Source organism: Sceloporus occidentalis, unplaced genomic scaffold, assembly GCF_023333645.1.
Source record: "Sceloporus occidentalis isolate IW3139 unplaced genomic scaffold, rSceOcc1.0.p SCAF_1, whole genome shotgun sequence".
In the NCBI taxonomy this organism is placed as follows: domain Eukaryota; kingdom Metazoa; phylum Chordata; class Lepidosauria; order Squamata; family Phrynosomatidae; genus Sceloporus; species Sceloporus occidentalis.
Window position 1 is genome coordinate 233,640,598 of NW_028316981.1, and position 27,317 is coordinate 233,667,914.

Genomic DNA, 27,317 nt, shown 5'->3' on the forward strand with positions numbered 1-27,317 from the left:
TATGTCATTATATGTAGTGGGACTTGAGCATACACGGATTTTGTTATACACGGGGGATCTTGGAACCAAACCCCAGCGTATAACAAGGGCCCACTGTAATATGTTATGAAAACTTTTAAGTGAACGTTGATATACATTGACTATCTTATTAATGGATTGTGTCTTATAGTGAGTGGGTAGCTATCCAGATTGAAAACAAGCTTCCTGGTTTCTTATAATTATCCATTGCTGCTTCAGATGCCTGCCCCACATTCTTGCCTTTTTCTGTGGGTTTTGTAATTGCCAGAAGAGGCTCAAGGTGTATATACTGGGAGCTGCAGTGAAATTAAAGGGCAGTTTTCCTTCTGTGGGTGTTCTTACACTAGTGGAGTGCTGGATTCCACCCAATAATATTTGCGTCCATGTATATAATAACTCAGCGCATAAAATTTAAATATTAAAAGCCAAATGCTAACATTTAGAAAGTAGATTTTAATTATCAAGTGTTGGTGGCCGAGATCTGAGTGTGTCAGTAAGCCAGATGCTTAATATACTTACCAAGAGCTAGACTTTAAGGTGCTAAAACTGCATTCTTGCTTGTCTTTACTGCAGATCCCTGATGTCACGGGAATCTTTGGCATCCACAACCTTAAGCCTTTCAGAAAGCCAATCAATACAAAGTGTCAAACAAGAGTGGTTTCATGGTTACAGGATTTTCCCTTCCCTTCCTTCCAACCCAGGCTCCCAAAACAGCAGTGAGTTGGGTGATGTAACAAGCATCACATCCGGGATGTCCACGTCCAACAACATTTCTAGCTCATTACCAGCTTACTTGTTTGGTGTGGAGAACAATCACTCACCTTATTCTAGCCCTCACCATTCTTCAGTGAGGTCTCATTCAGCCAAAAAGAGGGCCCTCTCCCTGTCCCCTTTGTCTGATGGCATTGGGATTGACTTCAATACAATTATCCGTACATCTCCTACTTCTCTTGTTGCTTATATAAACAGTTCAAGGACCTCTCCATCAACCCTCTCCCCTCAACCTGAGGTCTATGGGCATTTCTTGGGAATAAGAGGAAGTTGTATTCCCCAGACGTGTTCTGTTCCAAATCCTCAAAAAAGACTTCTAGTGGCTAATGGCAGTGTCAACCTCCCAGGGTACAGTGAAAATGGAAGTACTGAATTCCAGCGCATGCAACAGTTGGAACAAAACATCTTGCAGCCAGCAGTCACAAACAACATGGTGGTTCAACAAGGTATGTCTCTTCTAGACAGCCAGTCTGTGAGTATATTAAAGAGTGGACATATTGATGGTTTTTCTGGAAATACCAATGACATGTCCTCTGCTTCTCCATTGGTTACTCCTGTTCTTCCTCTGCCACATGGTCCACCACCTCCATACCATGCACATCAGCATGATCTCATAAACAATTCCCACCAGCTTTCCTTGCCACCATCCATCCAAGGTTCTCTCTTAGATGAGGATGGTGAACTGGATGATTTTAATGGGAAACACTGTTGTCGCTGGATAGACTGCAGTGCTACCTATGATCAGCAAGAGGAACTTGTACGGCATATAGAGAAAATTCATATAGACCAGAGGAAAGGAGAAGATTTCACTTGTTTCTGGGCTGGGTGCATTCGAAGATACAAGCCATTTAATGCTCGTTACAAACTTCTGATTCACATGAGAGTGCATTCGGGAGAGAAGCCAAACAAATGCACGGTAAGTGTGACTGTTATTCTATACAAAAGATCAAGGGAAGTAACATATAACACTGTGCTAACCTTTTGTTTGGGGAGGGAGGATGGAAAATTTGTATATATTAATAAATGAAAATGAGCAAATTAATGGTCTTTCCATATGTGCGGAAGGGTATGTAATAACTGTACTTACTTCAGGAAAGTTAGAATAAAAGATTTCATCTGCTGCTTATCTTAGTTGCTTTGGCTCAGTCCCCAAATCACACAGTAAATGCAGTGTTTTTGCTTTTGTTTTTGTTTGAAATGTTCCTGTTTTACTTATATTTAATACAAGGCCCCGAGGCTACAATCTCTAAATATGTTACTCCACAAATATTAACTAATCTTGCCCAGGAAAAGGTATTAGGTTACACTAGACAGAAACATGTGTTGTGAGCCAGCACTTCTTTAGAGTTGCTGTTAGAAACCAAGTGGAAGCTTTGTTAACTATGGTCCAAAACACACTGCAGAAGTAATCCAGTTTGAGATTGCTTTAACTGCCAGGGCTCAGTGCTAGGGAATTCTGGGGACTGTAATTTTGTGAGACATTGAGCCTTCTCTGAAGAAAGCTCTGGGGCCACAATAAACTATAATTCCCAGGATTCCCTAGCACTGAGCCAGGGCAGTTAAAGTGATCTCAAACTGGATTATTTCTGCAGTGTGTTTTGGACCTTACTCTATACCCCACTTCCCCCTTTGTGGTCCAAAAAATCTAGAGGACAAAGGTTTGGGAACCACTGCTCCAGAGCATCACTGCTGCAACTCCTTCTCGTCTCTCCCCTCTTGCCACAGTTCACTTGTACAGATTGATGTATCTGGCCTCAACTGTATTGTGTCAGTTCCACTGTAGTTATTTCACCTGCCTACCAGGGGTTCCCCCTACGGATCTGGGTTATACTTCACTCCAGCTATGCATTTCATGTTCTGCTAGCATAGTGTAACTTCTGCCAGTTTCCATCCTGGCAGAACTCAAGTACAGGATTGCTCTTTCATTTACTTTGGGGTGTGGAGGGAGAAGAGCATGTCACAGCCTACTGATGAAGTGTGTTTGCTATGCTGTGTTTAAAAAACAGAAGATAACCCTAAGGAAGAGAAACCCTTCTGTATGCACATAAATACATAAATACTGTAGCTGGCAAACCTTCAACAAAAAGTGAAACATAAGGCAGCACACACAAAGCGTATCTATTAAATGAAGGGAAAGTATTTAAAATACTTAAAGGCTTTTGTGTATTAGCAGAGATTAAGTTTTAAATGAACACTTCTGGTTCATGGCCCTTATATATATAATGCCATGCTTCTCAGCCAGGGTCTTTAAGCTCTGAATCAATGACCCAGACAGCTGAAATAAAGCAATGAAATATGCTAATATATAATTGCAGGCATGTTGATTTACATTTAGCAGTAGCTTGTACATTGGCTCCAATCCAGCTGACGTTGTTTCTCAGCTCTGTTGAAAGGAAGGGTTACGTTAGTCAAGGTTAACGTGATCCATTGAGTTCAGCAGAACAAAAGCCCTCTTCAGGTATTCAAAATAATTCATGTGGAAGGAGGGTAGCGTCATGGCAGTAATTTCTGCTCCCAACCTGCACACTTCCATGAGAATATTTATAGGGAACCTGGCTATGTGCATGTTGGTGTGCTGGATGTACAAAACACATGGATGGGAGACATGGTTGTTGTTTTTTGCAGGTGCCCTAAACATCTGGGGAGGGGAGCAAACTGTCCTACCACCTGAAATGGGAAGTAAAGTGCTGCCCTCGTTGTGCTGTTGCTACTCCTGACACCAAAGATTTAAAAGATTTTTGTGTTGAATGGTGTTGTTCAGAAGAAACATACCTTCCATCTGCCCCAATTTGACAAGGACAACCTTGATTAATCCACTTTCATATTTTTCAGCTGCTTTTAAAATGCCGCAGTTGCTATCCCTCCTCCCACCATCCCTGTTTATCCTCAGCTTACTTCAGTTGCTGCAAACTGAGTTCAAAGTTCAAAATTAATTCACACTTAGATAACTCAGCACAGGGGCAAGGAGAAGAGGGAGCAGAATCTTGACCTTTTCAGTAGATTACTACTACTACTACTACTTAAAAGGTAAAAGGTAAAGGTTTCCCCTTGACATGAATGTCTAGTCATACTACTATTGCTTTTATTTACTTACATCCCATCTTTCTCCCAATATAGGGACTCAAGATGGTGAACAGCAAGTTTAAAACAATACAATGTAAAAACAATACAAAAGCATTAACAATGTATAAATATAAAATTTAAGAAACAGTTAAACAATTTTAAAAGTTAAAATAATTATGCAATAAAAGTTAAAGTGTATTAAAAAGTCTATACAAACCTTAAAATCTGACTTAGGCAAGAGCAAACTGTAGCACCCTCTCCTACTATATATATCCTTCCTCACTAATAAATTTTGCCATCTTGATCACATTCTGATGTTGCTTGGCCAAATGTGTCCCAGGTTTTATTTTTGAAATGTTGGAGAATATGCGACAAATAGCAAGTGTGATTCTTCATATAGCCAGCTACTTCCTAAAAGTTTGGCTCTGAGATATCTTCAGACCTTGTATGCAGAGTAATGTAAAAAATTGCCTAATGCGTATACTACAGAGTAGATTATTTTTCAGACCAATCTGTCTACAGTGCCTAATTCTGAGTACATCTCAGAGGCAGCCATTTAGAGATAGCTTGGTTTAGAAAGTTTTGTAGAGGAGGAGCAGTTCTATCTCACAAGGAGGGCACTAAATTTGGTGTTGGGTCACTAAGGCAGGATACAGGCTGCGCAAAAAGGGTGGTCTCCCGCTGCCCTGGTTTGCTCCATGAGGGAGCCGCAGCAGACAAACTGCGCTGCTCCATCGCGGAACAAAAAGAACCCACAAAAAGCGGGTTCTTCTTGTGGTGACTTTGTGACACCACAAGGCGCCAATGGCGCACTTGCGGCATCACAAAGGTGCCGGGCGTGCAGGTGCTATGCGTCCATTGCATCAAAATGGCGGCGCCCGTGTGTACAGGGCGCCGCCATTTTGACGCTCCCGTCACGTGCTAGGGGTGAGGCCAGTATGGGCGCTACATCCTCGGCCAACCCCTAGCAGTGACGGGGCGGTGCAAAGGCCCATTTAAGTCGGGCCAAGACAGCCATCTCATTACACATAATTGGAAGGCCAATCCTACTATTGTGTAGAGAACCTCTAAAAGTACATGTGGAAATTTTATTTAGGTAAGTGTTTCCCAATCAGGTGCCTTCCGGATATTTTAGATATCTCCTGCCATCAGCCCCAGCTACTATGGCCATCAGTCTGGAGTGCTATGACATGTCTTAAGCTACTGCAGTGAGAAGGCTGCTTCAGATGTTCTTCTAAAAAATGTTTGTAGGTGGAGAGAAGGAACTTGATTTCTCCTTTTGCCTCCTCTATTCATTATCCCTAGTTCTGGATGGTTGAAAAGGGCTTATGGCACAACCTACTTTAGCTGAATTAGTATCATAACCTGGACTCTAACTGGTCTAGATTAAGGAAAGAGGAATGGTATCTATTATATGGAAAGAAATTTTAATTATTTTTCATTAATCTGCCTTATTCTACATAATGCTTCATGCATAATGTTGACTTTCATTTTTAACAAAATGGAATGCTTATGTCAGTTCCTAGGAAATCAGAAAAGAAGCATTGTGATCATTTGTTTACTTCAGGAGGAACCTTTGTATATGAAAACACTTTAGGAATTACTTCTTATTTAGAAGTTCTTGTTGATACACAAAGGCAATTTTTCTTCAAAGAATTGACTATTTTTGACATAGAGGAAATGCTAAGGGTGCAATATATAATTTGCCAAGGCAGCATCTTTGGGCTAAAACAGATGTTACTTTAGCCATGTAGTTAGTAAACGTAGGGGTTTGACTGTTTGCTGTTTTTAAAAAAGTTAATAGGCAGTAAGGGTGCTGCAAGTTCCACTGATGTGGTGCTTCATTATTAGCCCCCCCCCCCCCCCCATCATGTCAGGAAGAATTGACTCTCCTCTCTTTGCCTCCTTACTCCTTTCTGCAGCACCAGTGAAAATGGTAACATGAATGAGTGGAAACACATTGTACATAAATTATAGTAAACATCATTGCTGACCACAAGAACTAAAGTTAGATCTACTTGGGCCCTTAAAAAGTACCCAGATGAAAAAAAAATCAAGCTATTTTTAGGCTTCTGTACCTGTGTAATTAAGCTACAGCTTAAATAGCCGAAACAGTCACTATTTAATTATTTGTGTCTAACTGATATGTGCTATAGAAGTCCTTGTATCTGTGTAGTATCTGGATGGATAGACAGATAGATAGATTTAATGAACCTTGTGTAAAATTTTGTACTGAGGCTGCCAGAGTTCTAAAGATTTCCCACTTCCTAATACTTGGCGAGCTGCTCCCGCAAACTTGAGATACCCGTGGAAGAAAACTTCAGTGAAGTGTGATTAGCTTTAAACAGGGAAACCACAAATTTTGTAATAGAACTAGAAGCATCTTTCTATTCTAGCTGTACTTCTGACTGAATTTGATCAATAAGTTTTGAAATAAATTGCTTTCTGGATATATTTTGATATCAGTGCCTTCAGCACTGTCCATGGTAGAAAGAAACCATAATGTAATTAAACTAAAAGCAGAGCTTGGATGCAATTAATTAAAAATTAATTTGTTGCCCTTAATTTGGTAGACTTAACAGCAATTTCTGGATAATAATTGATTGTTATAATGACACCAGTATTAATGGGATGAGCAAGGATTAACATTTTATGTTGTTTGTATCTGTTACTTATGAAGAGTTGTTTTCCTTGTGTGTGGCTTGTCCTTTTTTTAAAAAAGTGATTTTAATAGCCTTTTCCAAAAACAAACAAACAAACAAACAAAAACCCTGGAACTGACCAGCAGGCTACTTTCTGTTACTAAAAGAGGCTGATCGGGGTAGAGAATGAGGCTGAAGTAGTTTTTAAATGGCCAGTGACATGATTTCAGATTGCAATTTACCATTTTCATGTTGAAAATGTTTTCACAAAAACTCACAGTTAAAATACAACACTATAAAATCATTAAAATAACTCATAAGAGTTCATATACAGATTATAAAGTCATGATTTAAAGTTGACTGGATATGCCTGCCAGAAGAGATAATGCCTTTAGTGCTGTTTTAAACACACTCAGCATTTTCAGCTGTCGTATTTCTTCTGGCAGGTCATTCCACAGTTTGGGGGCAACAGATGAAAAAGTCATCAGGGAAACTGTTGCCCGTCTAGTCCTGGCTGGTTGGAGTAAACACTTCCCAAAGGACCTACATGTGAGAACTGACATATAATATCCCCCCTCTGTTTGGGGATATGGAACCACTGCCTCATGCCCAATGAGTTTTTCGGTTCTTATTACAGTGCGCCCATGTCATACGCGGGTGCGGCTTACACGGCTTCCAGCATACGCTCGAAGCCATGCAAGAAGAAGCAGCGCTGTGCGCTGGAAACAGTGATGGCACATGGGCTACCATGGGCACAAGTCCCATTGGCTTTAATGGGGCTTGAGCATACGCAGAATTTCCCTTAAGGAGGGGGGGGGGGTCCGGAACAAATCCTCTGCATAAGGGAAGGGACCACTGTACTTCGTAATAAGTGAGAGGAGATAAGGGGGCATTTAAACTGTAAATACCATGCATGGAACTGAGCTGAGGTTTGTGGACTGGGGACCTGATGCATGGAACTGAGCAGTGCTTTGAAGCTGTGGGTTCTTCTGATCTGGGAGTGGGGCTAAGATGCAGTCAGAGAGGTATTAACACTTTTCCTCACATCTTCCAAACAAACAAACGAACAAACAAACAAAAAATCACATAAGCTATACACCTCGGTACTTCACAGATGAAAACTGGAACGCAGGGGGACAGACAACATCAGCATGTGATCAGGCTAGGAGAAATTGCAGCGGTTTGCTTTTGCCTGAGTCCACAGGGAAGGACAAAATTTGGCCTGCTTCTCTTCCCTATCACATCTTGAGGTGACATTAAATTACTTTTTTGCTTTGAATTAAGTTTGCAGCAATTGATGTAAGCAGAGGACAAAGTGGGAAGAGGAGAGAAAGACTGGAACATTTTAAAACCAGTTGAAAAGTGGGATGATAGAAGATTCCTGCTCTTCTTTTTTCTGTTATGGAAAGGAACAGTAGTAGAGGGCAGAGAACAACTGAGGTTGTGATTTTGAGCAGGAGGGGATCATAGGGCAAAGAGCTGAATTCATTCCTCACAACTGCTTTTTTTAAAGAAATGGATGTGGCCATATACCTAAACATGCTATGTTCTATCTAGACGTTGCTAATGTAATGTGCAGTTTGGACTTTAGCTCTTGTCACATTTCTGTTGGTAGTTTTCCTCAACCTCCATCCCCTTCTTTTATTCTGGATCTTACATTTTGTTTCTGAGCCAGTGGTTTTAATTAACTCACCTAACTTAGAATGATGCAACTTTTGGGGAGTGGAGGGGGTTATTTTGTATCCATCCTTTCCTCCTTTTTTTCAAAGCCACATTTCTCTATGGCCTTTCCACCAATAATTCAATCCAGTAGAAGAAAGATACTGTTTTTATCTAATCTGCCTCTCATTATGTGGGACCAGGATGATCTTATATTTTCCTAGTTACATTTAAGACCTCATTAAGAACTTGCAACTATGCAAACAAGCCAATCTGAACCAACAATGAATATCATTGCTTCTAATTAGGATTCATGACATAATGGAAAAACAAAGCTTACTTTTGTTTGGAGGATGGCTGGCTTGCCTGCTTCCTGCAATGCATGATTTCCTTACACACACCCCACTCCCCAGCAAAGACTGCCCCGTGATTTTGAGTAAATGGTGTGACAAAGTTCTAGTCTTGTGACAAGCTCTCATTCAGTAACAGCCATACATGTTGAAACTTGTTTTATACAAATGTTTGATTGCATCCTGAGACTGCAACCTGAGCTGTTTGTGTATTTATGGAGTTCCATAACTCTTTTGAAAAGCTAATTTACATTTAACAAAAAGGCTAGGGTTATTTGCTCTGGGTGTAATTCAGCTAGGCTGTTTTGTTGAGCAGCAACCTCCTTTTTGATGATGCATTCAGAGGAATTTCACTGAAAAGGATATAGCTGCCTGCCTGCCTGCTTGCTCGCTCCCTCCCTCGCTCCTTCCCTCCCTCCCTCCTTCCTTCCCTCCCTCCCTCCCTCCTTCCTTCCTTCCTTCCTTCCTGTGAACTTGCCATTTGTAGATTCGACCATCTGCAGACAGCAAGGCCGCGTTGTCCCCAATGGCAGCATGTGCATGTGGCTGCGCTGCCATTAGGGACAACCCCCATTGTCCCCAGTAGTAGCACGTGCACATGGCTGCACTTCCATTAGGGATGAGTCTTGTTGTCTCTAATGAGGTACAGCCGCATGCGTGTGCTGCTACTGGGCACAATGGGGGCTGTCCCTAATAGTGGCCCGCCCATGTGCACTCGCTGCAATTCAAGTTCCATTGTTCCTAATGGCAGCACAGCGCAATGCATGTCCCCATTGGAACTAAAGCAGCCATGAATTTTGGTATTTGGAGGGGCGGGCGGAATGGATTCCCCCATGGATACTGAAGGCCAACTGTGTCACTGAATGTAATGGCAGTAGCTATGACATAACAAATAGCAAAATTAAAATTGTATGTTTATATTACAATATTATACACACAGCCTAAATATATGTGTAAAATGTGATGCTTTTAAAGAAAATGTAAAAATAATGTACTTTTTTTTAAATTTAAAATTTAATTTTTTTAAAAAATCCGAGGCTTCTCCTTTTTTCACCAACTGAGCCTCACCTCACTCACACCATCTCTAGTGTTTTAAAGGGATGCAGGCAAACACCATACCCCGTATCATCCAAAAGGCAAATGTTTGAGGAGCAGTGATATCACCCCCTGTTAGGGTGTCTCCTGGTGAGGCTCACATGCCTGCACCACTCTATTTATGCTTCTGAATGTAAGGGGACTTTTAACACTTTGCTCCCTGCTGTGGTCCCAGTCCAGTTTGGGCTCTATGTACTTCTGCTTTTTATTGCCAAAAAGTCTTCCATTTCTATTAAGAGGTTACTTTTTAAGCAATACAATTGCAAGGGCCCAGAACCTGTAAGGGGACCATAGAAGAGAACAAAGGATTAAAGCTCCCTACAACTGCTACATGTTGTAGTTTGAGTCTAGTCCACCTGGGCTTACACTAGCTACACCTAGCCACAACTGTGACACTGTTGTCTCAATAATAACTCCTCTCCAAACCTACTTTATGGGAATCAGCTGTATGAGGAGAAGAAAATCCATTTTGCTGGCAATTAAAATGTGGCTGAAACATTTTCTGTCAGGTATAGGAGAGAGAGGTTAGGCCAGGAAAAGTTACTTATTTAAGTACACTTTAACTAAATATCTGATACAGAATGCAGGTCATATTTTAAAATATAAAAACGTTGAGGCTGGAATTGTGTAATCTGTTGCAGCCAAAGCAACAGGATTTTGTGGCACCTAAAAGACTAATACAACATATATGCTTTTGTGGGCTTCAACCCTACTCTGTGAAATGCTTCTGACATTCAGTTTTGCAGCTGATGACGGACTTAAAGCCCTCATTCCTAGTTTCAGTTAAGAAGACCTGATCCAGGTTTGAGGGGATCCTGGGCAAAGTGTCCTACTTACCTCAGCTCCATAAGCCTGTATTGCTGGATAGCCAGAACTGTCATTGTCTCCCCACAGATAGTGGTTCTTCCAAGCCTTCCCACCAGTCAGATCCAAACACCTCAGTGTGGAATCCCACACATAATGAAAATAGAAGGGCCTCTTTTGTAGTTGGGGGAGGCAAGAGACAGTTTTGTTCCTGTTATGTGAGAAATTCTACATGGTGATGTTTGCCTCCTCTGGTTGGTGAGAAGATTTAGAAATATACAGGACTTTGGCCACTGGTGAAGACAGCCTTTTTGCAATGTGACTGGCCTTTCTTCTAAGGCTAACTTGTTTACAGCCATGGCCATTCATCTTCTACCAGTGAAAAGATTCATTCCCACATCTGTTGGATCGTCACATCTATTGTGCCTTTAGTAGTTCCTGAGTGGTTGGGAATGGTGGAAGTGCCAGTAGCTGGTCAGCAGTGGAAGAGAAGCAATGGAAGAGAAGCAGACATATTATTTTGTCCTGGATATTTTTGTCCATGATAGTCTGAAGGAAGGAAGGAAGGGAGGGAGAGAGGGAGCGAGGGAGACAGACAGACAGACAGACAGACAGACAGACAATTTTATTGAAGCAACTGTCTACTGCTGCTCCTCCTTGTGCCAAATAACTCTCAAGCTTTTCCCTCTAATATTTGGTTTCACTGAACAGTAGGTAAATAGAGATCTCTTCAGCTATAAGAATAGCCAAATCAATCCTTTTATTTTAACAGTGATTAATTACTTTTTAAAATTGCATGGCAGCTTTTGTTGAGCAAACAGTTTAGGCTAGCTGTCAAAAAGAAGCTATTGTGACTGTCCAAATCTAGTTGAGCATGGAACAAAGCATGCCAGTGCTTTAAAATAGAAGAATTTGCTAATTGTTATAACTTTAGCCATTCTCTTCCATACAAGCACTAAGTGCCAGTGACTGAAAGCAGGCGTGTGTCAAAGGGAACTATAGAAGCAGTACATGAGTACACAGGTGGCACACAAGGCTATATCTGACTGTGAATTTGAGGCCATTGCTTTCTCCACCATCAACAGTTAACTATATCATTCTGACTTCAGAATACAGTAAGACCACAATAGTACATAACAATAATCCAAAATTCCATATAATCTTAAGGTTAGCTTTCATGGCATGGTCATGTCCATGTGTGCTCATCATACATGCCACCCGATTGCTTGAACTTGGTTGCCTCTACTAATGGAAATGGCTAAAGTAGCTGGAAATAATCTGGAAGCAAAACTTTAGCATTTAATCTAATTATGATCTGAATTTTAGCATTATCTTCTGTCACAGGCTTTAAGACCTCAATGACTACAATATTTCACTATGTATTTCACTATGTATGTACAATATTCTACATTACTTTAGGTGATTTGCTGACAAGAGGAGCCAGTCAGGAAGAATCAGTGGTGGCTGGTGGGTTAAATGTCAGTAGGATGGTGAATCAGTTCTAGATTCTAGTCTGAGCTTTAAATAGAGTAGTCATACAGAACTTGTTTTGTTTTTAAAAAAATTAAGGTTCAGCACCTTGGATAGTTCCTTTAAAATTAAAACTGGTGTGACTATTTACCATCACTAGGAGCAACTGGGCAGCATGTACAAGGGTGTTTTTTATTGAACAATAAGCTGGGATGCTCCACAATACCATCCAAAACAAATCAGAATTGGAAAGCAATTGATTGTTTAAGGAAATGACAGGAGTCCCAGTTTAGACATAATTTAAGCCATATTGTTCAGTATAAATAGCAAGCAGCTCTCCAGGACCTCAAGTAAAACTTGACCATCACCTGCTAACTGATCCTATTAATTAGATATTGCATCTCCCATTTTTCTTTCTCACTGGAACTGTTTGAAATTGTGCCTTCAGTATCTCCCTTTTGAGAAAGTCCCATCTGTCCTGAACTCCCTTCTCTTTTAGTATTGCTGACCATGGAATCACCCCCAGTATTTTTTTTTTAAGTTTACTAAAATCGGCTTTCCTAAAGTCTAGAATGCGTGTCTGACTCTGCCTGGCTTCTCCTTTCCACTGTATAACAAACTCCAGGAGAACATGGTCACTTCCACCTAAGGATCCTACCACTTGCACTCCATTAACTAGGTCATCCCTGTTGGTTAGGATCAGATCCAAAATAGCTGACCCCCTTGTTGTCTCTTCCACCTTTTGGACAAAGAAATTGTCTCCAAGGCAAGTGAGGAATTTACTAGACCTTGAGGATTTGGCTGAGTTTGACTTCCAGCAAATATCACGATAGTTAAAGTCACCCATCACTACTACATCTCTCTTTTCTGAATGTGTGGTCATCTGTTCTAGAAAGGCATCATCCAATTCCTCCATCTGACTTGGGATCTGTAGTAGACTCCCACAATAACATCCTTGTTGTTTCCCTCCCCTTTAATTTTTATCCAGATGCTCTCCACCTGGCTTCCAATATTGATGTCCTGGATCTCTTCACTGGTGTAAAAGTCCCTGACATATAAGGCTATTCCTCCTCCTTTCCTGTTTGGCCTGTTTCTCTTGAAAAGGTTATACCCCTCTATTTCTACATTCCAATCATGAGACTCGTCCCACCAGGTTTCAGTGAGGCCTATTATATCATATTTGCTTTGTTGTACTAGGAGTTGAAGTTCATCTTGCTTATTCCCCATGCTCTGTGCATTAGTGTAGAGACATTAAGACCATGTGTTCCCTTTACTTGCTGCCTGTGCAAGTTCTTTTGCCTCCCACTTTTGGGTCCTTGTACTGTTTGCCTTGTTCCCTCTGTATCAGTTTGACTATTTTCTCCAGCCCTTTTGCCTTCCAAAATACTGTCTCCCTTCCCCACATTGCCAACTGGCATGAGATGCCACCCATCCCTTGCCAGAAGTCCCTCCTCATGGAACCACAACCCATGGTCCAAGAATCCAAACCGTTCTTGGCGGAACCATCTACGGAGCCAGTTATTCACCTCTGCTATTTTCTTCTCCCTTACTGGACCATGCCCTTTGACTGGGAGAAGAGATGAGATGACAACCTGTGCATCCATCTCTTTCAACTTCTTACCCAAAGCCTCATAATCCCTTATGATATTCTGAAGGCTGTGTATCATTGGTTCCCACATGAACCAAAAGAAAGGGGTAATGGTCAGTAGGCTTGACAAGTCTTGTCAGCCTCTCCGTCACATCACGGATCTTTGCCCCAGGGAAACAGCACACCTCCCAAGACATCTTGTCAGGCCCACAAACCACTGGTTCAGTGCCTCTCAGCAAAGAGTCCCCCACAACCACTACATGCCTCTTCTGAGGCTTAGAAGCAGCTGTTCCCTTTGGTGGAGCTCTCTAGGTCCCCTACTCTGTCCCTGAAGTCTGTCCCTGTTGCTGTTCCTCATCATGGTTGATAGTAGAGAGAGATTGAAATCTATTCTGTATCTGCAAGCTCACAGAATGTTCCTTGGTTTCCCTACTTCTGTGTGTGATACTCCTCCAACTATCTACTTCTGTTGTATGTGAAGTGACCTCCTCCCGCCCAGCAACTTCCTCTGTGTGTTTCCCATCCAAGACTGTCTGGTCCGTTCTGGTCAGGAAAACCTCTTGCTCCCTATGATGCTGAAGTGTAGATACCTGGGCCTCCAGCTGCTGTACTTTCTCTTCTAAGAGGGCTACCAACTTGCACTTAGTGCAGGTGAAGTTCCCCACATCTCTAGGCAAGAATACAAACATCCCACAAGTGTTGCAGGTGACTGCAGCAGGGCCATCAGTGTCCATACGGAGATGTTTTAAGGAGACACTGAAACAAGATTATGGGCTTCCCCTGTTAAACTTGGCCTTTGTTCCCAAGCTCTGTCACTGAGTTCAAGTCACTGGGCCAATAGCTTCTTCCAGAGGCAAGTCTCTGACTCACTTCCTCTGAGGAAAAGACCCCACAAGCCCCTTAAGGAAAAAAGGGAAAAGAAAAATGAAAAATTTAAAAGAGCCCCCCTCCAACAGTGTTTTCAGGTCAGCTTCTCCTCTAGTCTCCAAAACCTTCTAGAATTAAAATTCGTGCACCATTAGGCACACGCCTCTGCCAGCCTTCTGTAGAATTTAGGGTTCAGACTCCTCCCAGCAGTGACTCCCAGAATGCAGTAGCTCAAAGTCTAAGGTTAGATCTCACCAAAAGCACACGGAGAAGAAAACCAGCCTTTTCCTCCTTGGAGGAAATGAACTAGGATCCCTCTGCCAGCCTTCTGTAAAATTTAGGGTTCAGACTCCTCCCAGCAGTGACTCCCAGAATGCAATAACTCAAAGTCTAAGGTTACATCTCACTAAAAGCACATGGAGAAGAAAACCAGCCTTTTCCTCCTTGAAGTTCAGGAGCACTAGTATGCATCAAAGCCTTCCCACACCAAATGTGCAAGAAACTACTGTATCACTCTTTTGGTGAAAAGGATCAGTTCTCATAATATTTCCTTTTATCCATTTGCTTGCACTAAGTGTGTGGAATACAACTCTCAAAATTCCTTTGGAAATGGGTCTCAGGGCCAGTGGCTAAATCATTTGAAGATCAACAGTTCCTCAGTGCTGTTACATTGACATGTATCTCCTGTCCCCTGTTTTCTAATCTCCTAGATTAGGGGTGGAAAAAGTGTAGTCCCTGGGCTATTCTAATGGTTCCCAGAACTCAAAAGTTTTTGCTTCCCAATGTCCACAAACACCCTATAGGACTTTAGGGGCCATTTTGACATTCCCCTCCCATGGCGATTTTTGGGCCTAGGAAAGTCCTTTTTTAAAAAAACCCTAATAGTAATCTAGGAGTTGACTTCCAGTTCACTTCCAGTTATAAAAACAGATAATTTCTGATTCTGGAATGGCCTGGGGAATAACAGAGAGCATTGTAAGCAAAATATTGATCGTGTGTGTGCAGGTGTGTGAGTGTGACTGTGAGCATGTTTTTCTAATGCTTCCAAAAATTACTAAACATGTCTGGCCATGGATGATAAAGAAATAAAAGAAATATGTGTATTCACTATTGGGATTTATGATGATTCTATCACACCCTCAAATCTCTTTAAATGTATTGACCCATAACCTGTATCACCTGTTTAGGAGATCATTGCATTGACTAATAATCCGACTGCTCCCCAATGGGATATAGTCAGGTTGCAGGTTGCTGGCAGGTATTATCACTTGTAATTTGCTGCCGATTCTGCTGAGTGTTTGCAACCTGGCTGCATCCCAGGTCCCAGGCATGCCTTGGAGGCCACTTTTCCGAAACGGCAAGCTCCAATCTTGGAAAAAATGGTCTCTAAAGTGCACCTGGGATACAGGATGCAGCTAGGTTACAACCGCCCAGCAGAATCAACAGAAAATTATGAGTGATAATACCCACCAGCAACCTACAACCTGACTATCCCTTTGGAGAGCAGTCAGATTATTAGTCAATGGGATAATCACCTTAGTTACGCTGTGTAACTAAGTAATGTCTCCTGGACTGATCTGCCAAGCCTACTTCAACAGCCAGCAGCAGCACTGGACAATGAAGGTCTATTCTGCTGATGATTGGGGCACAACAAGATGATGTTTCCAGCCTTTTTCTACCAGCAAGTGAGGCTGTGACAATCAGAAGTAGTACTCCTGAAGCAATTCCCCATCGTAGCCTTACTTGCTGGTGGAAAAGAGATAGAGATATCATGCTGCACCCTGATCACTGGCAGAGCAGACCTCCATCACTCAGTGCAATTGTTGGCTAGTTAGTTAGGTTTGAGTAACATTGACAACTGTGGCAATAGTGCCACAATTGTGAATATGTAATGTCAGTGAATACAAAACAGTTATGGATCTGAAACTGGATTACGAACTTGTAACTGCAAAACAGGATACCAGACATCATCTGTTTCTTTTTTTTTGTCTCTAACTGCAACAGCAGTTAACCTGTATCTGCAGTACAGAATGACAGCCATTGTCTTTTTTCAACAACAAAGAAAGAAAGAAAGAATTAAAGGTAGGTAGGTAGGTAGAAAGATAGGTTAGGCATTCTGTTTAGATAAGCTGCATTGATCTGTATGAGGAGAACAACAGTAGCTGAGAGTAGAGTGCATTAAATTTTTCTGCTTCTGTTTTGGATTGTCAGTATGTCTGATTGTCTTCCGTGACATGCTTTCAAGGCTATCAAACAATGAAGACACATATATTTCATAGTCCAAAGCAAGCTATTAAGTTATTTCTGCTACATAGCAGGAGACAGTATGTCAAGTCTGAGCAAGATACAAATACCAAACAGAACAAGGTCTGTGTGTGTGCATGCACACAAATGTAAGTGTCTCCATAATTTCTGTGTCTTATCATATGTCTTTGTGTGTGTTAGAAGAGTGAATTTGGTGGGGATTATCTGAACCAAGGGTGGACTTTGTTCCTCCAGATGGTTGTTGTTGTTAACAGTCCTCGAGTTGACCCTGACTCATGGCAATCCTATGGATGAGACATCTCCAAGACTCCCTGTTCACTGCTTTGCTTAGGTCCTGCAAACTCAGGCCTGTGACTTCCTTAATTGAGCCCGTCCATCTGGTATGCAGTCTTCCTCTCTTTTAACTACCTCCTACCTTTCCTAGCATTATTGTATTTTCTAATGAGTCATGCCTTGCCATGATGTGGCCAAAGTATGACAGCCTCAGTTTCATCATCTTGGCTTCCAGGGAGGGTTCTGGCTTGGTCTGTTCTAGGACCCATTTATATGTCTTTTCAGCCATCTATGGTATCATCAACACTCTTCGCCAATACTACAACTCAAATGACTTGATATTCTTTCTGTCAGCTTTCTTTATTGTCAAGTTTTCATATCTGTTTGTGGTCATGACGAGTACAATGGCTTGGACGATTCTAACCCTACTGCTCAGTTGCATATCTTTACACTTTAGGATCTTGTCTAGTTCTTTAAAAGCTGCCCTTCCCATTTCTAGTCTTCTTCTGATTTTTTTTACTGTAGTCTCTGTTCCAGTAAATAATTGATCCAAGGTATGGGAAATCTTTGATTTTTCCCCCCTCATTACCTAGACTCAATTTATGTAGATCTCCCATGGTCATTATTTTTGTTTTCTTTATCTTCAACAGTAAGCCTGCCTTTGAACGCTCTTCCTTAATTTTTCCTACTAATTGTTCTGAGTCTAGTATGGTGTCGTCTGCATATTTTACATTGTTGATTATCCTTCCTCCTATTGTCCCTTCTCCTCCTTTTGAGTATAAACCTGCTCTTGTATGAGATTTTCTGTGTACAAGTTGAACAAATAGGGAGATAAAATCAAGCCTTGTCTTACCCCTTTGTCAATTGGGAAACATTCTGTTTCTCCATACTCTATTCTAACAGAGCCTCTTGTCCTAAGTACATATTTCTCCTCAGGATTATCAAATGTAATGGAACTCACATTTCTTTAAGAGCATTTCATAGCTTTTTATGACCTGTGCAGTCAAAGGCTTTGCTACAATCTATAAAGCAGATGCTGATTTTATTCTAAAATTCTTTGGTACATTCCACTAACAATTGTATGTCTGCAGGTTGGTCTATAGTATGCCTTCTTTCACTGAACCCTGCTGCTCTTCTAGGATTTCTTTCTTCATATATGATTTTGATTCTGTGCTGCAGAATTTTGACCATGATTTTACTTAAGTGGGAAATTAATGCTATGGTCCTATTGGTGCTGCAGGTTTTTTTGTGTCTTCTTTTTGGTGGATGGGGATATACAGCGGGCACATTATATGCCGCTTCTTCTGGCGCCACACGCCGGAAGAAACAATGGCGCACACACCCATGGCGTACACTGCCGCCATGCACCGCCATGAGCACATGTCCCATTATTTGTAATGGGGCTCGAGCATACGCATTTTTGTTTTATGTGGGGGGGGGAACAGATCCCCGCATAAAATAAGGGCACACTGTATATTGATTGTTTCCAGTCTGTTAGCCATTGTTTTGTTTTCCATGTACGGAGCCCTGGTGGCTCAGTCGTTAAATGTGTGTACTGCAACCACTCACTCACAAACCACAAAGTTGTGATTTCAATACTGGCCAGGGGCTCCGGGTCGACTCGGCCTGGCATCCTTGTGTAGGTTGCTAAAACGAATACCCAGGTTTTTGGGAGCAATTAGCTTACATTTTGTAAACTGCTTAGTACATTGGTAAGTGGTATAGAAATGTACTTGCTATTGCTGCTATATTTTAATTAACAGTAGAATTGATTCTGTCTGTGTGGACTTTAGCAGTTCAACTGGGATATCAACTGAAATTTCATCCCTCCTACCCAAAACCAGCATACCAAACCTCAAAAATAAAATGTGAAAATGATGTAGAATTTTTAAGTTTGTAAGTGAGTGCATCCCTGAGCAGAATTCCACTCAGAATACCTATGGCCTTTGGTCCTAGCAGATTCTTCTCATCCTGACATTGGGCCTCTACTCCAGAAGTCCCTCACTATATGTTATAGCAACATATCAATAGATTTAATACAACTTTAAATTTTTGTAGTGAATGAGAATCATGTGATGGTCAAAGGAATCAAAGGCAGAAGCCTAATTTGTGTATGTAGGTAGGGAGAATTGCATACGTTTGCACTGTCATATAGAATTACCTGTCTGCACATCTATCTCTGTGATGCACCTGGTTGTGAGCTATGAGAACAATTAACTTAAATACTGTAATTCCTTACCCATATTGGCTTTTCCTATTCTCTGAAGGATTTATCTATCTGTAAATATCTGTCTTTCTGTCATCTGTCTGTCTGTCTATCCATAATCTATTTATCATTTATTCCAGAGCTTGGAAAGACTACCTTCTGGGGCTACAATTCTATTGACATGTACAATCAGCCCTTTATATTGATGGGCTAGCTACCTACAGTTTGGAGAGTACATGACTAGCCCTGTCCCATATAAATCAATGGAAATTATCACACTCAGACGGGATAGGGACAGGGCTGCTGTTCCATCCTTATTCTGTCCATGGGGGGGGGGGGAATCGTGCGAAAGCCTTTCATATCGTAGTGCTGATCGTGTCATTATCCTGTCATTGAAGTGGCATTGCATTAATGTGAACTCCCATTAATGTAAAATGCTGGGGCAGTGCCACTTCAGTGATGAGAGAATGACAAAATCAGCATGACATCATTTGAAAGGCTTTTGTGCGATCACTGTCACTCATGCTTTGGATGAGACAAATGTCCAGATAAGCGTGATGTCATATGAAAATCTTTCTCATGGGAAGGACGGGACAGAGACAAGACAATAACATCCCGTTCCCCATGTGATAATCTCCAATGGCAGTGCGTGCATGCAGCCATCCATAGACCTGTATGTACTTAAGATCCCGCAATATTCCATATCTGCGGGTAGGGACCGACACAAAAACCCTATGAATACAGAGGGTTGACTATATAATTACACTACTACTGGCATGGTAACAGGGATAAATTGGATACAGATGCTGCAGCAACAGGGCTGAATGGTAAAAGCTTCTTGTCTCAGGTTTCTTTGATGATGGAGAGCTCTAACATGGCTTACAGAAGTGCCTAGTGGACAATTACACTGGAGCAAGGTATAATGTAAATCCAGCCTAGGATTATAATTTGTAGAATCCCTCAAACAGCAAGAGATGTTGTTCTTTTCTTTTCTTTCTAAATTAAGTCACTGTTTACAAATAACAACAACACAGCCAGCATTATGAAGCATCTTAATTTTGTTCATAGAAACATAAGATTGAAAAGATTAGATAAAAAGTGTTATTAGTATTTATTCATTATCTGCCCCTTGCCAACAGTGTTGTTTATTTGTTGTTTGTTGTGTGCCTTCATGTTGCTTCAGACTTCTGGCATCCCTAAGGGGGTATTACAGGGGTTTCTTGGCAAGATTGGTTCAACAGGGATTTGAACCAGTGGGCTTCCTGGTCTCCAGAGTCATAGTCCAACACTCAAGCCACTACGCCATGCTGGATCTTTTGATAACCATGGCCTGAAACAGATGGGCCAAAGGTAGCAGCTTCTGGCCGCTTCAGGGGCATGATGTGCAGATGATGCATGGCCCTGATGTGGCTGAAAGCCTGATAAGGAATGGCAAAAAGCCACTTCTTGCTGGCTGCCTGTTCAGGACCGTGGCATCTGGTTGCTGTGATCCCAGGTCAGTCAGGGACTGCTTGTGGCTGGAACACCAGAGGCTGCTCTAAGCCACTCGTCTGTTTCACCCTCATCTTCTTAGTTCTTCATTTCTAAATAAAATATTGCTGAGATCAAACCTATCTGGAAATTGTATTCTTGGACTGGGAAACCCTACCACTAAATCCCAGATGTGTGATGCTGAAAACACTGTTGTCCATTTTATTGGTTCATGTCAACCTTCATAATCCAGGGAGAATTACAATGTTCCTGGAGTCCTATTAAGATCTGGCCAATACTAAATGTCAATTGATATGATTCTGAAATCAAGGGAATGGCTATTTTGAAAACAGAAACTAAAACCAGTAGGAGTCCACAGCATAGGTGCAAGTACAGGGACAGTCACCCTTGTACCTATAACGCCGACAAAAAATAACATCAGCAAACAAAACTGGGGGAAAGTGAGTTCATACACTTTCACATCCTTCCCATGGCAAGCATCAAGCACTTGAGTAAATATTAGATAATATAAGGCAAATACAGAAATTATTTGGTGTAAATCATAATTTTGCAGGATTTGCTATTTCATTTGGAAACAATGGCCAAATGCAGTTACTTGGGAGTGTTTTAATTCCTGGGAAGTGTAACAGCACAATTGTTTTATGTGTCAGTGTATCTGAAAGTGGTAGTGTAACTAGAATAAAAGGATGCTATTAAGTTCAATGGCTGTTTATATTGTCCAACAACACAGTATTATAAGCAGCCCTTGAACCTGCAAATATGTCCACTGTTGTTCAGAAATCAGACAAGACTTAACATGAAATTGATCTACTGGCCACGTTAATTTGCTGTTCATGTCAACAGAGCCAATTACTCTGAAATACTAGTGGACATACTTTCAAATGTATACAATTATGACACTTCAAGCATCAGAGGAAATAGGCTATTGCAATAACATAGCCCTGTTTGCTTCTGTGATCTAATGGACTAGAAGAACATCTAAAGCCCACCTACCCCCAAAAAACTCATACCCCCCCTCTCTGTCTGAGAATGTACCATTTAGAATGGAGGGGGTGGCTGCAAATTTGAGTTCTTCTTGATATACAAAACTGAACACTAGTGGGACAGTGTGACTTCTATACTAATCTCTTTCCTTCTGACATGCTTATTTTCCAAAGGACAATTTGAGAATGGACATTTAATCATGTGTCTTGCCCTCCACCCTATGTCTAAATACCCAGAAGGCACCAGATCCTGTTGTGATCTTGGAACCTATTGTTAATGCTTATATGGGTGACCACCAACAAATACCAGGTGCTTGTAGGCTATATTTCAGAAGAAGGAATGGGCAAAACCACCTTTGAGTATTCACTGCCTAAGAAAACACTATGAAATCCATGGGGTCACCATAAGCTGAGAGATGTCTTAAAGGTATATGTACTCATACACATGTACACACACACACATACTGAACAGGATCTTAGACTAACCATGCAGAATAATGTTTCTAAGGATGATAAAAGTTGATAAAATTCTAGTGCTGTTTTTCTTGACCCAGATACCTCATAGTTTTACAAACGAGCTTTTTTTTTCTGCTTTGGTCAGTCTTTTCTTCCCCTTCTTGTTTTGAAGTCATTGAAATCCTGAATTAGGTATTCAATCATAGGATTTATTAAAAGGGCCTGAACAGACAGGCCAAAATAAAGCTGCTTCAGGTCACTTTGGAGGTATGCTGTTTAAATGACACATGCATCTTATGAAGCCAGAAGTTGCACCAAAGCTGGACTTCAGTCATTAGGACTGGAGCATGGATTTGGTGTGGCTTCCGGCCTCTTCGGCCGCATGCATCATTTAAATAGCATACCTCCAAAGTGACTCGAAGCAGCTTTATTTTCACCTGTCTGTTCTGGCCCTAAAGTCATTTATAATTTTTATCCTTCAGTTTTGTTACCCAGTAAAACCATTTAGAAGCATATTTCATTGAACATTCCAAGACAAAGCTGTTTCCTACAATATAATACTTGATATAGTAATATTCTGGGGTATACACAGTTTTAGGGCAGTCAGTGAAAGAGTTTAAAATAAAATTAATAGTGTAGCATTAAAAACAACCTTTAGTTTAAAAACCCCCTATGGTATTGTTGCAGAAGGGCTTTCTTTACTGACATTCCTTTCTCTAAATAGCTTACTTGCCTTGCTTCCTTATTTCCTTGAGAGTGTTTGAATATCCTTAGTTATAAATAAAACTTCACACAAACACACACACACACACACACACACACACACACACACATATCATACAACTGCTTGTTGGGAAGTGTAAGTAGTAGATCTCTCTAGCAGACAACCAAATTGGCAAGGCAGAAGCTGAACAATAACTGGACCCAGAGCTACCCAGAACACACATGGTGAAGCAGAGAACCTAAATAAACTTAGCCTTTGTACAGCACATAGAAGTAGCTTTACTTACAAATTACTTTTTTCATAATCAAATGCATGATCTTATGAGGGAGAAGAAGAAAATGACTACAGGCTAGAGTCATGCAGGAAGATGGCATGGTGAAAGCAAACAAACAGAAAGTTACCAAAGTATATGCTGTGTCTAAACATCTGTAAAGCAAAGTTCAAACCAGCAATCAGTAAGTATAGGCATACAAAGATTGCAAATAATACTACTTTCCTGAAAGAATATTGTCCATTTGGTCTGTAGTGTCTAACCTGGTGATTAAAAGCAATTATTATAGTTAATTAGCAACACTGATTCCAGTTTTTCACTTCAGTAGAAGTAGCATAGGATGTGGCACATGGGGTGGAGGCTGTAGAAAGCATCAAGAGAAATGACAGGTTCTGCCTGGCTCAGGCATACTGACCACTTTGGATCTAACCCTTTGGTCAGCCTATCATATAACAGTAAGCCAGATTGTAGTTTGTAGAATTCTGGCTTCTTCCTGTGTCCAGACCCATATTCATGACTTGTTGACCAGCTGCAAACTACAAGTATGAATTATGACAATTCATAGTTATGAATTCAAATGACACAAAAAGGGATTCCAGCGAAACATTAGGAAAACCTTTATTTTTTTACTGTAACAACAGTTTGACAGCAGAATAAATTTTCTCTGAGGCTGACGAACTCTCCAGCCTTGGAAGTCTTTAAACTGAGGTTAGATGGACATGTTACAAGAGTGCTTTAGATGTCTATTCCAGAATAACGGGATTGAACAAGATGGCCCTTGAGGTCTCTTCCAACTCAAAGCTTGTATAATTATATGATTATATGAACTCTGAATTGTTTTAACAATGGATTATTGCTACATCTGAATGTAGACATAGATCAGTGTCTTCACTTGTTCCTTCCTTATGCTCCAAGGCACCCACCTTGAAACAGTTGACAAAAGGGCTAGAGGAAAACAATCTAGAAATAATAAAAGCAGTTTGTGGTTTGTTTGGTTCTCTGCAGAACAATGCATGTCTATTAGTAATGTGAAGAAAACTCATTAATTATCCATTCTTATCAAGACAGCCCATCAAGAATTTGCTGATCCTACATGAGATTTCTCATATCCAGCATGAGAAAATGAGCAACCACTATTATTATTATTATTATTATTATTATTAATTTATTTCTATAGCGCTGTGAATGTACACAACACTGTACATACAAATAATCAAATCAATAAAATGATCAAATCTCCCGTTTTCAGTATTTTGTGCAAATTATCTCTGCACAAAACTAATGTTTCAGTGTAAAACTAAGTAAATAAACAAACATGCAATGACTTGTCTGATTGACCAAAAAGATGCAAAGTGCTTCCTTTTAAAAAAAAACCTATGAAACAAGTACTGTAGTTTTGCTCCTTTGTGCAATCTGCACAAAAAAGATCCTCATCAAGTTGTAAAACCTGGCTGACACCACCAAAAAACAAAATTGCCATCTTTCAGGTAAAGGAAATAATTTTGATCCATTTCATTCTCACATGTAAGTACTGTATGAGATAGGGAGAAAATGGCACCCCAATATCTAAAGCAACAAAGGCAACTGAACTGTGATTTTTTTAAGTTAAAAAAATTTAGAACTATGATTGACATTGAAGTGTGAATACAGCCTTTGCTTTTTTGTCAATAAGCCTTCTTGATCCCACACAATGGGAACGCCATTCTAAAGGATGCCAAGGTGATCTCGCCTTCTTGTCATTTTGCCAATGGGCAAAAACCTTTTAGGTGGACTTTAAGTAATTGACTAACCTCTGAAGAAGAGACTTTTATCTGATGCATTCTGTACTTTTTATTGAAGTGTTCTAGGATTGCTTTTAATGCAGTTGTATTTTAATATACTGTATTAACATTTTGCATTTTTATTTATGTCCATTTCCCCCATCTTTTTTCCTGCACTGCTTTGAGTTTTAGGAGTTTCTGGAAAAAGACAGTATATCAATCCATCCATCCATCAATAAGATAAAATCAGTAGCTTTTGTAAAATAGTAAATTCTGTGGTTTTTAGGAGTCATTGTGAACCACTTTGTTGCAAAAATTATTTGGTGAAAAACCAAACAGGACTTTGAAAGAACAGTATTGTGGAATAAGTATTGCAGCACCATAATCACAAACTTGAATGCAATATGCATTACAAGTTTATAATATTTTTGTAATATATGTATGCAGAAACACACACACATACTGTACACATTTTCCCCAAATCAAGAAAATGCCATTCTTATCAATCAAATATTAGTAAGCCTTCAAAATAATTGTTGCAATCACACAGTTCAGTTTATAGCAAGACAGAGGAAGAGTTTTTCAAAATGGGTTTACCTACATAATCCCTTTTTAATATGATTCCTTATACAGTTGGTAAGGCTACAGTGATATTCAGCTTTAATCTTTCAGGCATTTTTTCCCCTTCATCTAAGCAAGTGACTGACTTAATCAGGGCCCAAGATAATTGGTGAGAGCCTTTTGTGTCAGTCTTAGATGCAATCATTATAATCTCTATGATAAAAATTTTCCAATTTAGTTAACTGTTTATTCAGTTGTAAAATGATAGTGACTCATGTAATTAGAGGTTTCCATGTGTGTCAACAGAAAGAATCTTTATTGCTTGATAACGAGTTGTGCAACTCTTTCTGAAGGGCTTCAAAAGAGACAGTCATTTAAGGGATAACATTTTTGGAATATCAAAACTGAAAAATGACTGGTTGTTATTCACCTTAGAAAGAATGCCCTTGATTAATTCCTTAATGAATTATTCTTTTATCTTGGTGTTTTATTGAGTCTCCTTTTCAAAATTGCAAATCTTGGAGCATTTCCAATTGATGGTATTGATTCATAAAAAGTATATCAAGTGATGTTTACATGAGCAATTTACAATTTAACTTGGGGGGAAAATGCAGTGTGTTGGCTATGAAATAACATGCAGAGATCTGCACATGTCCTTTGTCTACATCACCAAAATAGTAGAACAGAAGTATTCTGTGTGATCTCTAGCGCTCTCTGGGGGCTTGATTCATCATGTAAACTGAATGGCATAGGCATGCTGTGAAGGTGGCATTGGAATAGCAGAGTCTGTCTTTGAAACATTAGACGTTTTGCTTATATTTATAATGTTTGAGATCATTGGTCTAAGCTATCTCAGTATTGACAATATACTGACTTTTCAGTATATTGAGGACTTGCCCGCCCAGTCTGGAGATCCCAGGATGGATTATGGAAACTTCTGCCTGCAAAGCCTTCCCAGTACCACTGAACTATGCCTAACCATCTGTGTGTATTTATTTCCCTGCGTGAAATGCCCTGAAATGCCCATTTAATGGATAACATTTCATTGATAGAATATGAAGAATATGATGACTGTGTAGAAACAAATTTTTCTGACTCAAGCAGTTGTGTATGGGGCTGCACTCCCACTGAAGGATCACATTTGCAGCTTTGGGCTGGTGTTGTGTCCAACATTGCTCCTAGATGACAAGATGACTACTGTGGTCAGAGGTGCTTTTGTCCTGCTTCATCTGGTGTTCGTCTTGTGTCCCTGCTTTCAGTGAGAAGAAGGATATGGCCCTGACCATGTTTAATCTCTCCATTTAGACTGCTGTAGAGCACTCTGTGTGGGGCTGTGGGGAGTGTTCAGAAATCAATGCTGGTGAAAAATTATGCAGCTAGATTGCTTTTGGGTGTGTGTATTATGTAAAATATGTTACACTGGTTTTAAGTTTGTTTTCAGGCACAGTTTAAGGTGCTGGTCTCTAAGGTCCCCCAGGGCCAGGGGTCATTTTCTCCCAAATGCTCCTCGTACTTTTAGGGGACATGGGTGAATTTTCATAATATTTTTGCCCTCTGGCCCAATTTAGACACAGAACACACCTTTTTAAAAGATGTGAAATAAATAGCCTGGGAGGCTAATGTGCCCCCCTTAGACTTTCACAGTTGCCCCCCCTTGCCCTAAGTGGTTTGGGAGCTAGGATATTTGAAAATGCCAACTCCTCCCATATGATCAGGCCCATATAGCGTGACCTTCTTTGTAATCCCTGTTATGCATTCCATTGCAAAGAGAGGCCAGGATGGTGGGAACATGGAAAAGAGCTGATTCCCTCCCTCCCACATTTTGTAATTTCCTCTCTAGGAAGATTATATTGGCCTCATCTTTGATCAGTTATGTGTGGGTAGTGAATATGTCTTTTTTCCATTTGGCTTTTAATGTTGGTTTTTTAAAAAAATAAAGAGTTGATTCTGCTCTCTGATATTTTAATGTTAGCTCTGCTGTCAGTCTCATCTGTTGTTTT

The 27,317-nt window shown here is 40.5% G+C and overlaps 1 protein-coding gene across 2 annotated transcripts in view; it reads left to right on the forward strand.

Annotated features, from left to right (window-relative positions):
* Window positions 1-27,317, forward strand: part of GLIS3 (GLIS family zinc finger 3) — a 182,493-nt gene that overhangs the window by 49,637 nt on the left and 105,539 nt on the right. For both annotated transcript variants that reach the window (XM_089511795.1, XM_089511805.1), the window contains exon 3: window positions 592-1,705. In XM_089511795.1, the coding sequence (XP_089367921.1) occupies window positions 592-1,705 (1,114 nt within the window). The remainder of the gene's footprint in view (window positions 1-591; window positions 1,706-27,317) is intronic.